Genomic DNA, 20,501 nt, shown 5'->3' with positions numbered 1-20,501 from the left:
AAACCGTATGGACCGTGGACGGGCGGTGGCCCGGCGGTACCGGATCAGAGAGTAAAGAGAAGCCAGCACCATCCGGCAGGGCTTACGGACCCCGACAAGGCTAGGAGTCGCCGTTAAATTTGTCAAATCCGTTAGCGAAGGGAACCTCCGGGGTTTCCCAGCAGTCAAGACCCGATTGAAGGCAACCGCTCAAACCATAGAGGGAAACACAGTCACCGCCAAGGCTACAGTTCCCAGGGCCAGAGCCTGCGGGCGAAAGGGGCTCCCTCAGTCTCCATCCAAGCTGGGGAGCGGGTTACCGGTGGGAAGCCATTGGAACCGTAACACAACACAGGTGCAGGGAAAGGCAGTCACCATCAACCTGCCGGGAGGAGAAGCACCGCAGGCGTCTGTTTGACCCGTCCATCCAGCCGTTTGTTTTACCGGAGACTTTGCATTCGTCATTGGCTGAGTGAGTACCACCGTGCCGTGCGGCACAGCGCTGCCCCCGCGACCCTGCACCTCACCAGGCCCCGTAACCTGCCTGCCATACATCCCTACCCCCTCACCGGGCCCCGGGACAACCAACCCCCTACCCACGGAGGGGAGAACCAACATCCAAGCTGCTCCCCGTCATCGCTCCCGGGATCCCTGTCCAGAGCAGCGGTGGTGTCACCAATCTCACCACAACCGTGGGTGGCGTCACGGACAAAATCCCTAAAACCAAACCACCCCCTTTCACTCACGGGCGAGGAACGCCGCTGGAGTCCTCGGGATCCGGCCCACCGCTCGAGCCACCACCGAACAGCAGCAGCAGGAGCCGGACCCGAGCAGTGGGTGAGCGTAGCGTCCCCTCCTCCGCCCGCGACATCTGCAGAACTAGCTCTCTTCCTGGCCTGTCTCACTGACCAACCCTCTGCTCTCTGACACTCCTCCCATCCTGGCTCTACTTCTGTCAGGAACCAGGATGTATCTGTTACACTATACATACTAAAATCCTCTCTTACTCTAATATCTATCTACTAACATTTCCTACTTAACATTACACGGTGACTACATTAGTCACACATGACAGATTATACTATAAAATACACATTATGCAGTAAAATGCAATAAAACACTTTAAACTGCTGGTTGCTAGATGGCGCTGAGAGATACAGTGCTTCAGCTCTGCTACATTGCCAGCCCTATTCTCCAGCAGCAGCACTTAGACATTCACTTTAACAAACATTATATGTATGTACCACCCCGCAGGCTCGGCTGCGACCGCCGAGTCGCTCGGATCCGTGCTCATACGGTGGGTGGTGGCTCGAGCCTCTCACGGACCCAGGGGTCACGTCGCTCTGCAATGGGGTTGGCGCTACACACAGGGACTTCCGCGGGGAGATGTTCTACGGCCGGGGCCACGGTGGTTTGGTAGGGGGGTTGTAAGTTCGTGACGCCACCCACGGGTTGTGCTGAATAGATGGACACCACCGCTGCCGTTAACTAGGCCCCCGGGGACGGTGTTGCGCAGCTTGGTGTTGACCCCTCCGTGGGTAGGGGAGTGATGGTCCCGGGGGCCCAAGGGTAGGTGAGGAGGCGAAGGAGCGGGTGCAGGCACGTATGCTGGTGCGGTGCGGTGTGCGGCTCGAAGGCACTGGTGTACTCACTATGACACAATACACGGGAATCTCTGGTAAACCAAACGGGGTGATGAACGGGGCCCGCAGCCGGCTGCAGCTTCTCCCTGAATGGGTTGGTGGTTTCCGCCTTTCTCCTGCACCTTTTTGTATGAATGTTTGACTCCTATGCATAAGCAACGGTAGTCCGCTCCCCGGCTTGCTGGTTGTCGGAAGAGCCCTGTTTGCCCGCAGACGCTGGCCCTTTGGGTCTCTATGCCTTGGTGGTGGCTTTATCCTGTATGGTTGGGCTGTTGTCTTCTAACAGGTCTTGTGTGGGATAGGTCCTTAAGTCCAGTCCTCAATCAGTTGATTTGACTCGGCCCTGTCAGTTCGGGGCTTCGTACTGGGTCTGAGTACCCCTCCTGGTGCTCCGGTTTCCAATCGGTTCCTCGGTTCGGTACCGGCGTGCCACCGCCCGATCCCGGTCCCTACGGTTCCACCGGCTGTAATCCCAGCTCCTGCAGGTGGCTACCACTGTCTGCCTCCTTGCCAGAGGTAACTGGGCTCCGACCCAGCCACCTGAGTAGATTATTGGCAGGCCTGGTCACAGGTCTGCCCTTGAACTCAACCTCTCTCTTCCACTGTCAAGACTACTCTTCACTAGAACTAGAACGTCTGTGTCTTTCCCGCCTCCAGGCCTGTGAACTCCTCGGTGGGCGGAGCCAACTGCCTGGCTCCGCCCCCCTGGTTTGAACATCAAACCTGGAGGGTGGTGACAAGGGTTTTAAGTTTGGCTGCTGTCACCTTTTCAGGGAGGGGGTGTGTGTGCACGGGACTACCTGGGACGACCTGACTAGTCCAGGGTGTCACATTCCCCCTTGGTTTAATGCAGACCGTCTGCGGGCTGCCCGTCCATCACCGGTTTATTTTTGCTTTCTGAAAGATAAAAACGGGAACACAGTACAAGTATACTAACGGTTGTACAACTTCAAATTTTTAACTTTTCAGATCTTCCCTTACGGGAGGCAAATACTTGAACGTTACGAACATAAGAACATTTTTATTAATATGGGAAACGGGACCGGGTCATTCAATCACCCACCCAAACAACCTGAGCCTTGATGCTGCCCCTAAGAAGTGGGCAGCACCCCTTTTCCCCAGTCCAGGAACGGGCCCAGGTGTTATCCAACGAGACGGGTGCAGGTTTCACAACTGCCTGTCTCTTCAGAAGCTCCACGTCCAGGGGACCCCTGACTCGGAGGATGGCCACCAGTTGTAGTGGTGGCGGGCCTCGGCCATCTATTTCCCGCAGGCCCATCCTCCAGTCTGCCTCTCCGGAGGCTGTGAAACCGGAAGGCCGGTCAAGGGAGGGTATTATTTACAAACCCAATAGTTTTTGGGTGGCCTGCCAGTTCTCGGCCTTGTCTCTAAGTAAACGGGGTAAAAACAAACTCCCAACGGGGACGGGCAGTATGGTCCCAACGGGGACTGTTCAACTTTGGCAACCGGCATCCGCTGCCTTAACTCCGTATCTTCATTTTCATCTGGTCGGGGGCGAGGGATTTTATCCTCTGAGGCACACTCTACCTCGCCCTCGTGCAGCTCCAGCACACAGCAAACGTGGTGGGAGAGGGCCATCCGGTACCCGTTCCCACCATTCCGCGGGATGTAAGTAGCCTCCATTTTGACAGTACCAATGGCCTCGTCCTCTGAGACCGGCTCCGTGTCGGCCCCTGAGCTGCTATCATCTGACTCCAGGCGGCCGGTGGTGGGGTCTCGTGGATTGGGCGCCATCTCCATCCTAGCCGGGGCCAACGCCCTCTCGGTGTCAGACGGATCTTCGCCAGCTGTCGCACGGGGGGTCGCTACCGATACTTCCAAGTCTGCCGCCTCTTCAGCCCCTGCGGGGATTGCAACTTCCTGCCTGCCGACAGTCTCTCTAGCATCTGGGCCCTCGCGGGGCAGCACAGTGGACTCCGCTACCGATACCGGTGGCAGCGGGCTGAGCGGGGAAGCAGCGGCGGCCGACACGGGCGACGGGTGAGGCCATTTAGGGGCCGGGGCAGGCCGGGTCCCTCAGCCGCAGCGGCCGGTCCCTCAGGGACATAGGGGCGTGGGTCACCTACCAGCTTCTCTAAAATGGTCTCCACTCCATGCACCCGGGGCCAGCTCCTCCATTTCAGGTGTCCATTGCTCCAGCAAGAGGCGCACCTGGGCTCGATTGCAGCAGCACAGCAATGTCATCCGTGTCTTCAGCCACGCCGCTGTTCCAGGCGCGGGCTCCAGGAATTCGGGCCTTTCAGACGGGGTGGACATGTTGTTACTTGTTTATCCAGGAACCAGACGGGTGGCAGAGTCCTGGAGTCCTTGCCTTTTATCTCCTCAGTCACATGAGGCTGGATCTTCATCCGCCCCCCCCTTGGTCTTTTCCGGGCACTCTCCTTGCCCTCTGCACTGCTCAGCTCTAGAGGGGCGGGGCTTCACTCTTCGCGCCCTTTCTGCTCGGGGAAGACGGCTTGGGCGGGAACTTTTCGCGCCCAAGATGGCGGATTCTGCAATTTTTCAGCGGGACGCCGCTAACGACAATTTCCAGGCACACTTCCACAGGTAAGTGGATAGTTCTATCCTGTTCGCAGATGCCAGAAGAGTCGATGTGTACCGCCCCGCAGGCTCGGCTGCGACCACCGAGCCGCTCGGATCCGTGTTCGTACGGTGGGTGGTGGCTCGAGCCTCTCACGGACCCGGGGGTCACGTCGCTCTGCAAGGGGGTTGGCGCTACACGCAGGGACTTCCGCGGGGAGATGTTCCACGGCCGGGGCTGTGGTGGTTTGGTAGGGGGGTTGTAAGTTCGTGACGCCACCCACGGGTTGTGCTGAATAGATGGACACCACCGCTGCCGTTAACTAGGCCTCCCGGGGACGGTGTTTCACAGCTTGGTGTTGACCCCCTTCCGTGGGTAGGGGAGTGATGGTCCAGGGGCCCGAGAGTAGGTCAGGAGGAGAAGGAGCGGGTGCGGGTACGTATGCTGGTGCGGTGCGGCGCGGTGCGGTGTGGACATCATACCTGGAGGGTGGTGACAAGGGTTTTAAGTTTGGCTGTTGTCACCTTTTCAGGGAGGGGGTGTGTGTGAACGGGACTACCTGGGACGACCTGACTAGTCCAGGGCGTCACATGTACACCTTAGGAGTGGGGTAATCTGGCCACTTCCTACAGTAGCAGAGCTCAGAAAGCTAACTCCGCCCACCCTCTGATGAGCAGCTTTCTATATACAGTACATTGTATATTGTCAGTAAGCTGTTAATCAGTGCTTGGTACATGGTCAGACCAGGTCTCAAGCAAACACCTAGTTCGGGCAGTAATAATCTACTGCTGATTAAACATTCATTTTATTGATACAACAGTACATAGCCTAATAAGTGACCCATCCCTGAAATCAGTGTCTCAGCCCCTACCTCATGCTGCCCTCAGATTACATAACCAAATCCTGCTGACAGATTCCCTTTTAAGTAATGGATACATATATAATCACAAAGTATTCAACTTTTGGAATAGGAGTTTCAATTTTGCTTTAATCTTACTTTTCTATTAACCTTTGTTGTAGGCACGAATGGTTCTCATCAGAATATGGACCACTTTATGGATCAGCTTTTCAATCCTGTGTTTTCACCAACAGTTAGTAACATTGTTTTACTTTGGTTTAACCCCTTATACATTTCTATATTTGAATCATCATATATATTGCATTTTTTTTGTTCCTTGCAGGATATGGATAGATCTGAAAACCTCAGCAGACGTATGAAAGGTGGTGGAGGTATTGGGCCTACAAGACAAAATACTTTTGGTGCCCCCGGTGAGTCTATGCATCAAATAGCTACCAAGCAAATTAAAGGCTTATGTGTAAATCAATCAGTCTTTGACAAAAAGAGTTGTGTTGCTAATTTGTGTTGCTAATTTGTGTTGCCTGTAATTAGACTACACTTGTCCTGGAGTTAAAGAGAACCTTCTACCAAAAATGTTGAGCTGTACACACAATGTAATTGTGGCTGCAGAGTGGAATACAGTGGATTATTTTTGTGTGTGTGTGTGTTTCATTTTTGCTCTCTGTTGGGAGATATTAGCAATCAAAGTTTTGTTTTCTTTAGTGCCGTAATGTAGCAGCAGCACCAAGCGAACTTTGATACAAGAGCTATCATGGCTAAAGTCCATCATGTAGCCCTAACATAATAGTCTACTTAATGTAATGCTACTACCAGGGTAGCGCAGGTACACATGAGAGATGTAGCGCTCCTAGGTGTAATGCGGCGTCTGCCCACTAGATGTCACCAGTATCTAGACGGGGAGGTAGCAGAATGGTCGTACACGCCGAGAGTCAGAGGAAGGAGGTCACGTCAGTGCAAAAGAGGAAGAGGAGCCAAAGTCACGTGGAAGCCTAAGGTTGGTAGCCGGGAGGTAACGTCAGATACAGATGGGGAACAGAAGCGTAGTCAGAGAGCAAGCCGGGATCAGAAGCCGAAGGGAACCATCAGTACAAAAGGGGAGAAGCAGGACTGAGGGAATAAGACAAGCGGAGGGTCAGGAAGTCATGGAGCCCAGACAAGATGGACGGAGTGGTGGACAGGGAGAGGAGTAGGCGTAACGGGACAAGGATCAGAACGAACTCACAAGAACCAGAAGTGCACACTGCAGAGCAGGAACTATCACTGGCAAAGGTCCGGTGGAAACAGCCCAAAGATAAAGCAAGGCGATTACCGGAACGAGGCACCAAACAAGCCACACCCACCGGCAAGGACCCAGAGAATACAAACAACCGAGCAATAGACAAAACCCTATGGCTCTGGAAGGAGCAGAGCCAAAGGTGAATCGTGACACTTAATTAGTTTTCTTAAAGGGAACCTGTCACCAGATTTTTACCTATTAAACTAAAAGAATCACCTTCTGCAGCTCCTGGGCTGCATTCTATGAAGGTGCACCTTGGCCCTCACTCCCCTTCCAGACCCTAAAAATAACTTTATAAAACCTGGCCGTTAGGTATGCTAATTACCTTGGTTGGCCAGATGGGCGGGCTCATTTTCTGCTCCTTTATCCCCCTCCTGCCGCTGATCGGCGTCCTCCTTCCTTGATTGACGGAATGATGCCCTCCATCATCATCCTAGTCGCATTTTCAAATCTCGCGCCTGTGCAGTTAGGTCTGCTCGCGCAGTTCGCTCTGCCATATCGCGGCCAGAGCAGAAAACATAGCTGCCCTAGCTCGTGCCGGTGAGCTAAATGCGCAGGCGCGAGATTATCTGCAGGTACGAGCATGGCGCTGGTGAGATCGCACTGTGCATGGCCTCACCAGCGCCATGCTCATACCCTTCCATAATTTCGCGCCTGCGCATTCTGCTCTGGCCGCGATATGACAGAGCGAACTGCGCCTGCGCGAGCCGACATAACTGCACAGCTGCGAGATTTGAAAATACGACGAGGAGGATGACGGGGGGCGTCATCCCGTCAATCAAGGAAGGAGGACGGCGATCAGCGGCAGGAGGGGGATAAATGAGCAGAAAATGAGCCCGCCCATCTGGCCAACCAAGGTAATTAGCATACCCAAGGGCCAAGTTTTATAAAGTTATTTTCGGGTCTGGAAGGAGAGCCAGGGCCAAGGTGCACCTTCATAGAATGCAGCCCAGGAGCAGCAGAAGGGGATTCTTTTAATTTAATAGGTAAAAATCTGGTGACAGGTTCCCTTTAATCAGGCCCCTTAAAATATATCTTATACAATAAACAAAAAATATGTACTGTAACTGGACTGATTAATACATTATTGAAAATTCTTACAACTTGTCTGATACCACATTATTGTCCTCAGCCTATACAGGAATGAATTCAATGCCTCAATATTCTATGCCAATGATGAATGGAATGATGCCTGCAATGGGAAACATGCAAATGATGCCCAATATGCCAGGTAAGCATATTATAGGCAAATAGGGTTAAAATTCCCATTTACAATAAGAAATCTGACATTTTTGACATAGCTAATATTGTTGCCAGACAGATTGATGAGGGGTTTTTTTTGGTTGAAATATTGATTTTTATAACTAAAGTAGTAATAATGTGGCGCCCCTGACCTGATCAGGCACCACTGAGTACTGCACTCATGCTGGGGCAGTACTTCAAGGTAATCCAAAGGCTGGAATAGGGTGTGTACGCACAGACGCATAGCAACCAGGTCTCCCACACCTTAGAGGGCACCCTTGGGCAGACCCAAGAGGGGGCGTGCCTCCACATCTCAGCTAGGGGTGTAGGGGAGGGGCTGGACGCTAAGGTGGCAGTGGCTGTCAGGAAAGTGGGGGGAGTTAGCCGGTCTCAAGTAGAGAAGCGCAGAAAGTGGCCGGAGGAGAGAAACGTGCGCGAACACGCTAGTCAGACCCTGCACGTGTAGTAGCCGTTAGCGGGGAAGAACAGTTACCAACAAGTCGGTCAGAAAGACGCTGAGGAAGTCAGCTGGTCGAGTACAGAGACTCCAGGTGACTAGGCACGCACGGGGAACAGGTCCCTAGAGTAGACGTCCATTTACTGATCTGCTAAACCTGCCAGTGGGGGGAACCACAAGTCCCACACCAACCAACTAGAGCCGAGCCTCAGCAGCAACGAGGGAGCCCATAAGGAGGATTGAGCCTGGAGCCATCTTACTTGGTCGACGGTGCCGGCAATCGGGCCAACAAGGGGAGAAAAGGCAGCAGCGACTTCCCTGGATGAATCCCACGGTACTTCAAGTCAGGGGTTATCCGAAACAAGAAGTGCTAGGAAGGTGAGTTAACAGTTACCCTTAGGGGTGCTTCACACACAGCGAGATCGCTGCTGAGTCACGGTTATTGTGACGCAGCAGTGACGTCATTAGCGATCTCGCTGTGTTTGACAGCTAAGCAGCGATCATAACAGCGACATACAAGGTCGCTGTTACGTCACAGAAAATGGTGACGTAACAGCGACGTCGTTGTCGATGTCGCTATGTGTGAACCCAGCCTTAAACCAGGAGAAACCAGGTATCCTTTAGGCTGGTCTATCTCAGCATCGCCCGGGTTCCTCACAGAACAACTGAAAGTGAGTAAAACAAGTTGAAAGACATTTTGGACTGTGATTGAGTTATTCTGGGACCTGTTGTTCCACGCACCCAAGCCCCTGGGGCAAGCCTCACTCACGGGAGGCCATACCACCAGACTGCAGACCCCATCAGCCCCAGACGCTCGTTAAACCTGCAGTGGCGGTCACCCATAACCCTGACCGCAAACCGTGAGTAGCGTCACGATTCCCATGTAAATAAACTTGACATACCTGTTGCCAGAAATACCAAAAAGTGGAGACCGTGTGGCATCCCCGAAGGTGGGGTGAGGTCCCTGGGACGACTGCTGCGGGTGGCCTCCACATCAACATCTCACCTTTTGGTATACTGATATGATACGTTATAAAGATCTGATAAACGCTGGTCCGAACACTGGGCTCAAACATCCATGGGGCCCCGTCTCACTGTGATCATTGAAGAGGTGGCTACAAAAATAGAGCTCTCTCCCTTAACTTCTACGGGTGTTCATAAAATAGCTCAGCATGCCTTCTATGTTATTGATATAAGGAAGCAAACAAAATGGATTTAGCATTTATCTAGTATCTGTGGAAGGGCACAGAAATTATTTTCAATTGTAAAAAGTGAAGATTTCATGTTAATTTCAATGTTATCAGATTGACTTGGGACATCAGCACATCACATGATCAAATCTATTGCCCAAACATTTTAGGCAGTCCAAACTATTCCTCAGCCGAAACCTGTATCACTGTCACGCTAGGTACGGAGAAGTATCAAGCGCACAACGAAAGGGAATGCAAGGGAAACCCTGTATCTAGGGAGAGGGGAGATGGAGACCCCTGACCGAACCTACCACTGGTCCCTGGAGTCCCTCAAGACCCTAGATAGGTTCTGCACCTGTGCATCGAGCCGGATACCTGGCCCTAGGTGTCCCTAGTGCTGGACCCTAAATAGGGAACAGATGGGATGAGCATTAGATGCTAGAAGCTACCTATACCAATGAATTCTTAGCAACAACTCCAAAGTATCAATAAGACACAAGGAAACAGGAGATTCATGCAAAAGTAGAAAAAAAAATTATTTGTGATAATTTCTCAAGGAAATAGAAAGTTGAATAAAACAAGGACATTCCATAGAGGAACAGTTTTGATGCTGCTGGTGAGAATCAATACAAGGAGATTTGTTTCATGAAAGGTATCAAATTATATATAAATTCGACATAAATATGCATTTATCATATAGTTATTTGAATGCAACATTAATATTTCCTGTAAATATAGCATATACAAATGCATAGACGGATATTTTGCTATGCCCATAAAAGAGTTGCAAACATTTGTATATTTATGAAATATCTGAAAAAATCATCATTGCAAATGCACAGTCGATATACAGCTATTTCATTAAATGCAGAAAGATACCCTCAGGAAACAAACTAACCCTCTAATACCATACAATTAATATCTCAAAAGATCTATCTGGGATGAAAGGCATAGACTTGGCGTCCTTCTGCTGGTACTGTCAATATGGCCAGATGAGAACAGCATAGCACAAGGTATTAAGCCTAATAGTATTTTGGTGCAGTTTTCATACCGCCAATGATGAAATATAAATATAATAACCATGCAATATAGTGCTGTCGTCGCCCGGCCAGAGACAATACAGACAAAAGAACAGTATGCAGGAAAAACATTCAGCCCGTAACCAGAGAAGATTTTTGTTGTCAAATAATGGCCATCATTCTGAAGCCAAAGTATTAATACATATCTATATGAGAAAAAAGGAGGAAAACTGTGCAACAAAATATGGCATTTTTCTACTTTTGCATGAATCTCCTGTTTCCTTGTGTCTTATTGATACTTTGGAGTTGTTGCTAAGAGTTTGTATTGGGTGTCATGCCACTAGTTGTATGGACTAAGGCGGTCTTTGCACACTACGACATCGCAGGTGCGATGTCGGTGGGGTCAAATTGAAAATGACGCACTTCCGGCATCGCATGCGACATCGTAGTGTGTAAAGGCTCGATGATACGATTAACGAGCGCAAAAGCGTCGTAATCGTATCATCGGTGCAGCGTCGGCGTAATCCATAATTACGCTGACGCGACGGTCCGATGTTGTTCCTTGCTCCTGTGGCAGCACACATCGCTGTGTGTGAAGCCGCAGGAGTGAGGAACATCTCCTACCGGCGTCACTGCGGCTTCCGTAGGATATGCGGAAGGAAGGAGGTGGGCGGGATGTTTACATCCTGCTCATCTCCGCCCCTCCGCTCCTATTGGCCGCCTGCCATGTGACGTCGCAGTGACGCCGCACGACCCGCCCCCTTAACAAGGAGGCGGGTCGCCGGCCAGAGCGACGGTCGCAGGACAGGTGAGTCCATGTGAAACTGCCGTAGCGATAATGTTCTCTACGGCAGCTATCACAAGGATATCGCTGCTGCGACGGGGGCGGGGACTATCGCGCTCGGCATCGCAGCATCGGCCTGCGATGTCGCAGCGTGCAAAGTGCCCCTTACTTATGATACTATACCAATGAATACTGACCGCAGGAATAATGGAAAGTTCGAGAGCATTCTGCACAGCCAGACGCTATGACCTTCGATGGCCAGATATCACATGACGGTCTGTCACACGTGACACACCCGTGACGGTCACACTTTCAAAGATAAAACACTAAGAAGCAAAAGCACAAACATAGGCTCTTATTTAGCATAAACAGAATAAAAAAGAAGGAAGAAGCATGCTCACCTTTTCAAATTGTCAAACACACAACAAAATATATACTTTATAAAGAAATAGCTGCTGCACATGCACGAGTGCACAGGACAGTGCAGACTATGCCGAAAAAGGATAAAAAACATTCCTTCTGCGCTGCTGCTGAAGATTTTCCAAAGAAATATCCAGCACACAGCAATGGAGATAAGGGTTTTTTATTCAATGTGTTTCAAAATCATTACAACTTCTTCTTCACGAAAGAAATCACAGTACTCAGTGCTGTGCTTCCAATCCTGAAGAAGAGGTTGTAATGGCTTTGAAACGCGTTGAAAAAAGCACTTATCTCCACCTCTGTGTCCTGGAACTTCCTTTGGAAAGTCTTCAGCAGCAGCGCAGAATGAGCATGTCTTCTGTCCTTACTCTGTCAAAGAATAATTGGGCATGCGTAAATGAAATAATTGATATCTGTGTATTGCAGGTCAGTTACATTGAAGTGAATGGTACTCAGGTCCAGTGATCAGTTGTGGCACTGTTCATAGAAGAGAGTAGTCCTGTTGATAACTATTTCACACATTTTCTGAATTTGATAAACCTTATTATGTAAACCTCTTCAATATAACAGCAGAATGTTTACAGCAGTCGAACGTCTAGTAATATGAACATATCCTGATTCCTACTTTATATTAATGCCATTGGTGCAATTAGTCTGTGAACAAGAATATAGATAATGTAAAATAATCCTTCTTATTACAGGCATGATGCCCCAGGCTATGATGCCACAAATGATGCCTCAGGCTATGCCAATGGCTCAGCCAATGGTGCCTTCAGTAGACCCGGCACAGTTGGCTGCACAGCAACAAGCGTTTATTCAGCAACAGGCCCTGCTTTTGGTGAGTACACTTAATAGTGTCTAAAAGTTACATGTGCAAATACTGTTCTGTGGTCGATCTGCCTTTTTACATTGGTGGTGACTGTATCATCTTCGTTACAGTTAGAAAATTGGTGAAAAATTCTCAAAATTTGTTGATAGTGGTATTTGTGCAAAATGTTGCATTTTTTGCCATTTTGCGCTGGCCCCAGGCAGTTTTTTTTTAAAACAATAGCAGGGATATTGTTATGGGGGAACATTCTAGATTGTTCAACAGTTGCCTGCTCCTGACCTAATTGATGTGGATCAAGAGCATGTATGAAAGAATTACACCAGACAAAGGGTCAGATGTTAAGTCTCTCCTTGATCAGAGATTGGCACCAAGAGAGCTTTATTTGTCAGAGCTGCAACTTATATAAACTTGGGTATGGGGTGTGGTTAGCTCTGTAGTAGGCATGTTCGGATATGCCCATTGGCCGGTGGGGTGAACAATGGGTTAGTACATGGGCTGATTGGTGGGTGGGTCTATGACGTCATCGTGGGTGGATTTCGGAGTTCATCTGTGGGTTGGTCCTCTAGGTTGGCAGTGGGTCTTTCCCTTATATGGTGGTCTTCTTACATCTGGACATTCCTTGCATACCAAAGCAGAGTGTGGAGAACAGAAAATGGCAGCCATCTTTAGATCTGTGTCACATATATGATCTGAATGGGATTATGTAAGGTGAAATGATTTAATTGGACATTTTTCCCACAGTCCCTTATGTCTCAAGGTTATTTAAGTATTTGATCCAATGGCCCTCCTGAACAGTATAGTAAAAGAGAGCATGTTCTACTGCCGTGAGACAAATTTGCTATAATTACATCAGAAACCTGTAGTATAGTGTAGCTGAAATCTAAAAGTAGCTTATGATTGGCATAGGTTTCATTTTCTGGAGCACAGACAGCCCATATATTAGCCAAATTTAAGGGCTTGTGCATCTTAATAAATTTTGCCCATCTACTTTTGCGTTGTATAGATTTAAGACTGGTGTATAATAAGTTGCCCCTATGTGCCTGTGGTTAGATATCCTAGTTATTATATAGTTCTTATTCTGTTCTTTCCTAGGCTCAACAGATGACACTTCAGGCAACAGTGCTGTCTCAGCAGCAGCAGCAACAACAGGATCCTCCTCGTAATAGCAGAGCACGTTCTCCTCCTCCTCCGAAACCAGTTTCTAAGACAGCACCACCAGCACCATCGCCTGCTCCACCTCCAGCCCCTGTTCCACCTGCTGCCCCTGCCTCACCTGCTGCCCCTGCCCCACCTCCAGCCCCTGTCCCACCAGCAGCTCCAAAATCTGTCCCTAACCCACCTCCAGCTCCAAAATCTAGTCCGTCTCCTCAAGAACCCAAGCTACAACCTCAGAAGCCGCAAACACCAGTCGAGGTAATACATAAATGTAACTGCTGAGCAGTAATTGTCCAACATGAAGTGTGATCACACCTGAAAATGCAGAAATGGTATTCATGGGTGTAATATGCGTGACCCAGCCCACAACTGGACTTGGTTAATATACCAAATTAGCAGGAAAATCTGAATATGTAATCTGAGAGCAGTATGATGTAGGTGCAGAGACCCTGACTGCAGTGATGTATCACTTTCTGGACTGCTTATTTCATGGATCCATATACTTACATTGACAATTTTGATAACGACTCTTGGAAAATATCAGACATCTCTCCATGATTCTGCACATACTGTTCAGTCCGCGGAAAATCACGGACATGTGAACAGTACCATTCACTATTATAGGTGTGAGTGCTATCCTTGGAAAACAGGGATAGCACTCATATGAGAAAAACAGATGTCTGAAGGAGCCCTTAGAATAGTATCCAGTTTTGGTTTCAAAATCATCAGTTCTGATAGTATGTAAGGCTGGAAAGTGACCTAAGGGTTCATGCAGTTGTCCTTGGAAATCAATCCAATCTCAGACCACAGTGCATGGACTGGTTGAGGGTTTCCCACCCAGAGCATGTGAGCTTTATATACTTTTATAAGGCTGTCACACTTGGGTTGGGAAATACGCGGCTAGTCCATGCATTACACTCCAAGATCGGACAAATTTACACGATCGTCTTCATGAGCCCTAAGAATGGCTCTTTTATAAGTATTATGGCATTCTGTAAGCAAAATACAAGGGCAAATTATTACAATAGCATTTATCATCTAGGTATACTGGGATGAAGTGGATGATTCCGAGTATATTTCCCAAAAGAAAACATTCCAGCAGAAGAGGGAGTTCTTCCAAAAGATGGGTTCGTAGTACATACTAAATGAAGGCCAAATACATTTTGAACATTTCATTTTAACAATTACCGTAACATTTTTTTTTTTAACGGTAAACGTTTTATCAACTTGTAGTACAAGAAGGGACTCGTGTGAAGTCAGTCAAGCCGCCCTCGAAGATCCTACTTCCAACGCAAACATTAGAGTCTGAGAGTGAAAGTGATGAGGAACCACCAGAACCTCCCGAACCTGAACCTCAACCAGGTAATCATATTTTCAATTACTGACAGTTTCAAAATAGACTACATGATGAAACTGTCTAACCAAAAGCAGTCTTTAAGAAAACACGTTATGTAATATTACAAAAATGCCTAAGCAAACTGGCAGATGTGTGATTTGACTAAATTGGTTAACCCGGGCTTAAGCGAGCTTATTTTATATGTGTTAAACATAAAACTGCTGAAATTATTTGTAGCTTTTAAGTCTCTGGTAACATGGAAATCTAATTATATTATTCTGAATTTTGTTTTAAGAAATACCAACACCAAAACCACCGCCAATAGTGCCACCTCCTGTAAGCAAAACAACAGAGCTTCCTGAAAGAGAGACTAAGAAAGTGGGTGATGTCATTAAACAGGCTCCAAGACCCAAACCCAGTCAAGAAATAAGAGACATAATTAAGATGTATCAAAGCCGTCCTCAGGAAGAGCCTAAACCCTATGAACCAGTCAGGTGAGAGCTCAAAGAACACGATATGATCTTTCAGGACATTCTTTAGGGCTCATTGAAATGTTAATTTTTCTTGTAAGTGTTCTATTGGTGGTTTTCACAGATCACGTACATATTATTATTATTATTATTATTATTATTATTATTTATTATTATAGTGCCATATTTTCTATGGCCATTTACAAGTGAAAAGGTAATACATAAAAACAAGTACAACAATGATGAACATTACAAAAACAGACTGGTACAGAAGGAGAGAGGACCCTGCCTGCGAGGGCTCACAGTCTACAGGGAATGGGCGAGGGTACAGTAGGTGATGACAGAGCTGGTTGCGCAGTGGTGTACTGGTCTGAGGGTTATTGTAGGTTGTAGGTTTTTTCGGAAGAGGTGGGTCTTCAGGTTCCTTTTGAAGGTGTCCTCGATAGGTGAGATTCTGATATGCTGTGGTAGAGCATTCCAGAATATAGGGGAGGTATGGGAGAAATCTGGTATGCAATTGTGGGAAGAGGAGGTAAGAGGGGAGTAGGAAGGGTGGTCTTGTGAGTATCTGAGGTTGCGTGCAGGTAGGTATCAGGAGACTAGGTCACATATGTATGGAATTATTAGCAAAAATTTGGCCATACTAAATATCAAACTTATGGAGCCACTTAGTAGTGTCCCATAAGGGAATGCCTACTCCAAGGATCATGTAAAACCGGAGGAAAAAGAGAGAGAAGGCAACAACCATGTATAGAAAATCTCACTTTATTCATTAAAATGCATGTGAATTAATACAAAATTGCATAAATGGAAAAAGGTCAAAACTTGCAGTGGGGAAAGAGAGGGGAGGGTGTGTGGGGACAACCCCTGCCACACAGGACCAACCGATAGTAATTTCTATTATGCAAAAACTGCGGTGCCACCAATCACATGGAAGTATCGTGTGGTAATTTGTGGCAAGAAGAGCAGCCCAGAGGGAATATAATAATTGTCAATAGTTGTCTAGGAGGAACGTGTGCCTGTATAGAGTCCCCCCCAGGGACACACCGCAGTCCCAATATGAACGGCTCAATCACCGTACGGAGCCACAGGCAAGGACAACCAAAAACTGGGATATATCAGCATCAGTATGCATATAAGTCCAAGCCTGGTGCACCGTGCAACTAACAGAGACAGAGTGTGATTCAAACAGAAAGTTCCTGTAGTGGAACTGCGGCAGTGTAACCTGGGGAAGGCTATAGAACCATACACATATGTATGTGCAGTAATGATGCACAGGCTGGCAAAAGTAAATGGAAGTTCCCACTGGGACTGGTAAAGCCACAATAGAAGGAGGCTGTTTCCCTGCCCTCAGAACCAACCATCAGGTACCCTTGTCTGCCTTGCTCCACCGCATGTAGTTTCCGTCTGACCGCGCACCGCTCCAGGCTGCTGCACAGTGACAGCATATTATTGCTTTACACACCGCTCCCTTATACCTCCCTTACAGCTCCCTGCAGCTCTGTGCGGTGTCAGACCGAACATTCTATACAGGCACACGTTCCTCCTAGACAACTATTGACAATTATTATATTCCCTCTGGGCTGCTCTTCTTGCCACAAATTACCACACGATACTTCCATGTGATCGGTGGCACCGCAGTTTTTGCATAATAGAAATTACTATTGGTTGGTCCTGTGTGGCAGGGGTTGTCCCCACACACCCTCCCCTCTCTTTCCCCACTGCAAGTTTTGACCTTTTTCCATTTATGCAATTTTGTATTAATTCACATGCATTTTAATGAATAAAATGAGATTTTCTATACATGGTTGTTGCCTTATCTCTCTTTTTCCTCCGGTTTTACACATATGTATGGAGGAGACAGGTTGTTGATGGCCTTGTATGTCATGGTTATAGTTTTGAACTGGAGTCTTTGGGCAATGGGAAGCCAGTGAAGGGATTGGCAGAGAAGAGAGGCCAGGAAATAGTGAGGGGAAAGGTGGTTAAATTGGGCCGCAGAGTTTAGGATAGATTGGAGGGGTGCAGGAGTGTTGGAAGGGAGGCCACAGAGCAGGAGATTGCAGTAGTCGAGGCGGGAGAAGATGAGGGCATGCACTGGTGTTTTTGCTGAGTCTTGGTTAAGGAATGCATGAATCTGGGAGATATTTTGAGTTGTAGTCGGCAGGAGGTGAAGAGGGATTGGATATATGGCTTGAAGGATAGAGCAGAGTCAAGGGTTACTCCGAGTAATCCTCGACCATAGGGCTGTTTACATAGTTGTGACTTTTTGCGGATTGTGTGTCCACAAAAATGTCAGTGACGTCTGTTTTTGACCAGAGTCACAGTTCAAAACTACCCATACATATATATATGGCTAAGCACATGGATGTCAATAATGCATAGGAGAAACTTTGCAATTTATTCCTTTAGTTTTCACCAGTGAAATCACTAAGGAAGTACTGACACTAAAAACTGACATTGATTAAGATTGCTCTATTTTTACTTACAAGCTAAGGCTGAGGCCTTAGAGGTAAAGCCTGCTTTACACGTTGCAATTCGCATACGATATCGTATGCGATTTGCAACGCCCCCATCGTATGTGTGGCACGTTCAATTTGTTGAACGTGCCGCACAAACGATTAACCCCCGTCACACGTACTTACCTTCCATACGACCTCGATGTGGGCGGCGAACATCCCCTTCCTGGAGTGGGAGGGACGTTCGGCGTCACATCGACGTCACGCGGCAGCCGGCCAATAGAAGCGGAGGGGCGGAGCTGAGGGGGACGTAAACATCCCGCCCACCTCCTTCCTTCCGCATTGTCGGCGGGAGCCGCGGACGGAGGTAAGATCTGTTCATCGTTCCCGGGGTGTCACACACTGCGATGTGTGCTACCCCGGGTACGATGAACAATCTGACGTTCAATTCTAGAGAAAGGTACGATGTGCATGCGATGAACGTTTTACCGTTCAATCGCAATCGCACGTACCTGTCACACACTACAATGTACCTTACGATGCCGGATGTGCGTCACTTACGACGTGACCCCGCTGACACATTGTAAGATATATTGTAGCGTGTAAAGCGGGCTTAATATCCAAGTAGCATTGGATGTTATTATCTCTTTATGAGTATGAGCACAAACTAATGAACAGGAGCAATGGTGATGCTAATCTACTGGCTAATTATTCAGATTTTTACATTTGTTGTCCTAATTCCTGAATTTATTTATCAAATGTCAATTTTTGCATTTTTCAGGAGGACAGCACAGAGCTTCTTTAAGAAGAAAGATCCCAAAGAAGAAGCTTTAGAGAGGCTTAGAAATGCTGGGCCTTCGAAAGTAAGATTGTGCTTTTTGGTGTAATGACTATAAATTAGAAATAATATAATATACAAGTGTATAAAAACATATATATATATATATATATATATATATATATAAAAATATGTACATATTTATTACTTTTTATTCTATCTCTCATATTTGCTTATGGCAAGGCTTTATTTTTTTCTAAGTTTCTGTTTCTTTAGTGCAACAGATATACAAAAATAATATTAGTAGTAAAACCTGCAAATGACATACTCACGCTCTCCAATGGACCCACTGAGTATAATGGGGTCTGTAGGAGTTTCCTTCACTGTGACTGTCATATTACAGGTCTACAATTTTTGTTGAAATCCACAACAAAGGTTCCTATTGTCTAACTAGATGTAAATATAGCCAAGATTTAACTTTGCAGAAGCAGATTTGTTTTTTATATAAACACTACCCACAAGTATAGGCCATGCTTTCAGAATGACAGAACTGCCTTTGTTAAAAGCGCTGAGTACCCCCAATGAAGAGTCCTAGGAGTTTTTCCCCTATAGCAAATTGCATAGCAGTGCACCCCAATAAATATTACTTTTGTCATCTTTAAGTGGTAATCTCAAGTTTGACAGTTAGCCACTATTCCATGGATAGGAGATAACTTCCCAATCAATGGGGAACCAACTGTTCTGAAGAGCCAGATATGAGTGGAAGTGCACTGATGCTTCATTCATTCATTCTTCTGAGCGTGCCGAAGACCAGCTGAGCACAGTGCTTAGCTATCTATGGCAGTCCAATAAAGACTACAACCCCTGGCAAAAATTATGGACTCACCTGGCTCTGAGAATGTTCATTCAGTTGTTTACTATTGTTTAAAAAAAAAGCAGATCACAGACATGTCAACTTTCTGGCTTTAAGGAACACTAAAAAAAATCATGAAAACATAATGTGCTAACCAGTAACGGTTACTTTTCAAAACCAAACAGGGGGAAAAATTATGAAATCACTCAATTCTGAGATAAAAATAATGGAATCACCCTGTAAATTTTCATTCCCAAAACTAACACCTGCATCAAATAAGATCTGCTCGTTAGTCTGCATCTAAAAAGGAGTGATCACACCTTGGAGAGCTGTTACACCAAGTGGACTGACAGAATCATGGCTCCAACACGAGAGATGTCAATTGAAACAAGGAGAGGATTATCAAACTCTTAAAAGAGGGTAAATCATCACGCAATGTTGCAAAAGATGTTGGTTGTTCACTCAGCTGTGTCTAAAATCTGGACCAATTACAAACAATATGGGAAGGGTGTTAACGGCAAACATACTGGTAGACCAAGGAAGACATCAAAGCATCAAGACAGGAAACTTAAAGCAATATGTCTGCAAAACAGGAAATGCACAACAAAACAAATGAAGAACGAATGGGAGGAAACTGGAGTCAATATCTGTGACCAAACTGTAAGAAACCACCTAAAGGAAATGGGAGTTACATACAGAAAAGCTAAACAAAAGCCATCATTAACACAAAAACAGAAAAAAACAAGGTGACAATGGGCTAAAAAAAAGCAATCGTGGACTGTGGATGACTGGATGAAAGTCATATTCAGTGAGGAATTGTGAATCTGCATTGGGCAAGGTGATGATGCTGAAACTTTTGTTTGGTGTCGTTCCAATGAGATTTATGAAGATGACTGCCTGAAGAGAACTGCATGTCAGGTAAAGGCACTGGGGAGATGGCTGTCATTACATCTTCAATAAATGCCCAAGATGACATTGAAATGTTGGACACTTTTCTTATTCCATCAATTGAAAGGATGTTTGGGGATGATGAAATCATTTATCAAGATGATATTGCATCCTGCCATAGAGCAAAAACTGTGACAGCATTCCTTGAAAGAAGACACATAAGGTCAATGTCATGGCCTGCAAATAGTCAGGATCTCAATCCAATTGAAAATCTTTGGTGGAAGTTGAAGAAAATGGTCCATGACAAGGCTCCAACCTGCAAAGC

At 47.0% G+C, this 20,501-nt stretch overlaps 1 protein-coding gene across 1 annotated transcript in view; it reads left to right on the top strand.

The window, feature by feature from the left end:
• MYO15B (myosin XVB) overlaps positions 1 to 20,501 on the top strand; it is a 163,576-nt gene that overhangs the window by 63,581 nt on the left and 79,494 nt on the right. Inside the window, exons 11-19 of the mRNA XM_075349626.1 lie at positions 5,185 to 5,255; positions 5,346 to 5,433; positions 7,432 to 7,530; positions 12,113 to 12,249; positions 13,333 to 13,653; positions 14,438 to 14,522; positions 14,629 to 14,757; positions 15,027 to 15,225; positions 18,439 to 18,520. Of these exons, the coding sequence (XP_075205741.1) occupies positions 5,185 to 5,255; positions 5,346 to 5,433; positions 7,432 to 7,530; positions 12,113 to 12,249; positions 13,333 to 13,653; positions 14,438 to 14,522; positions 14,629 to 14,757; positions 15,027 to 15,225; positions 18,439 to 18,520 (1,211 nt within the window). The remainder of the gene's footprint in view (positions 1 to 5,184; positions 5,256 to 5,345; positions 5,434 to 7,431; positions 7,531 to 12,112; positions 12,250 to 13,332; positions 13,654 to 14,437; positions 14,523 to 14,628; positions 14,758 to 15,026; positions 15,226 to 18,438; positions 18,521 to 20,501) is intronic.

Source organism: Anomaloglossus baeobatrachus, chromosome 5, assembly GCF_048569485.1.
Source record: "Anomaloglossus baeobatrachus isolate aAnoBae1 chromosome 5, aAnoBae1.hap1, whole genome shotgun sequence".
Classification (NCBI taxonomy): Eukaryota; Metazoa; Chordata; class Amphibia; order Anura; family Aromobatidae; genus Anomaloglossus; species Anomaloglossus baeobatrachus.
This window is presented reverse-complemented; position numbering and strand designations above follow the sequence as displayed.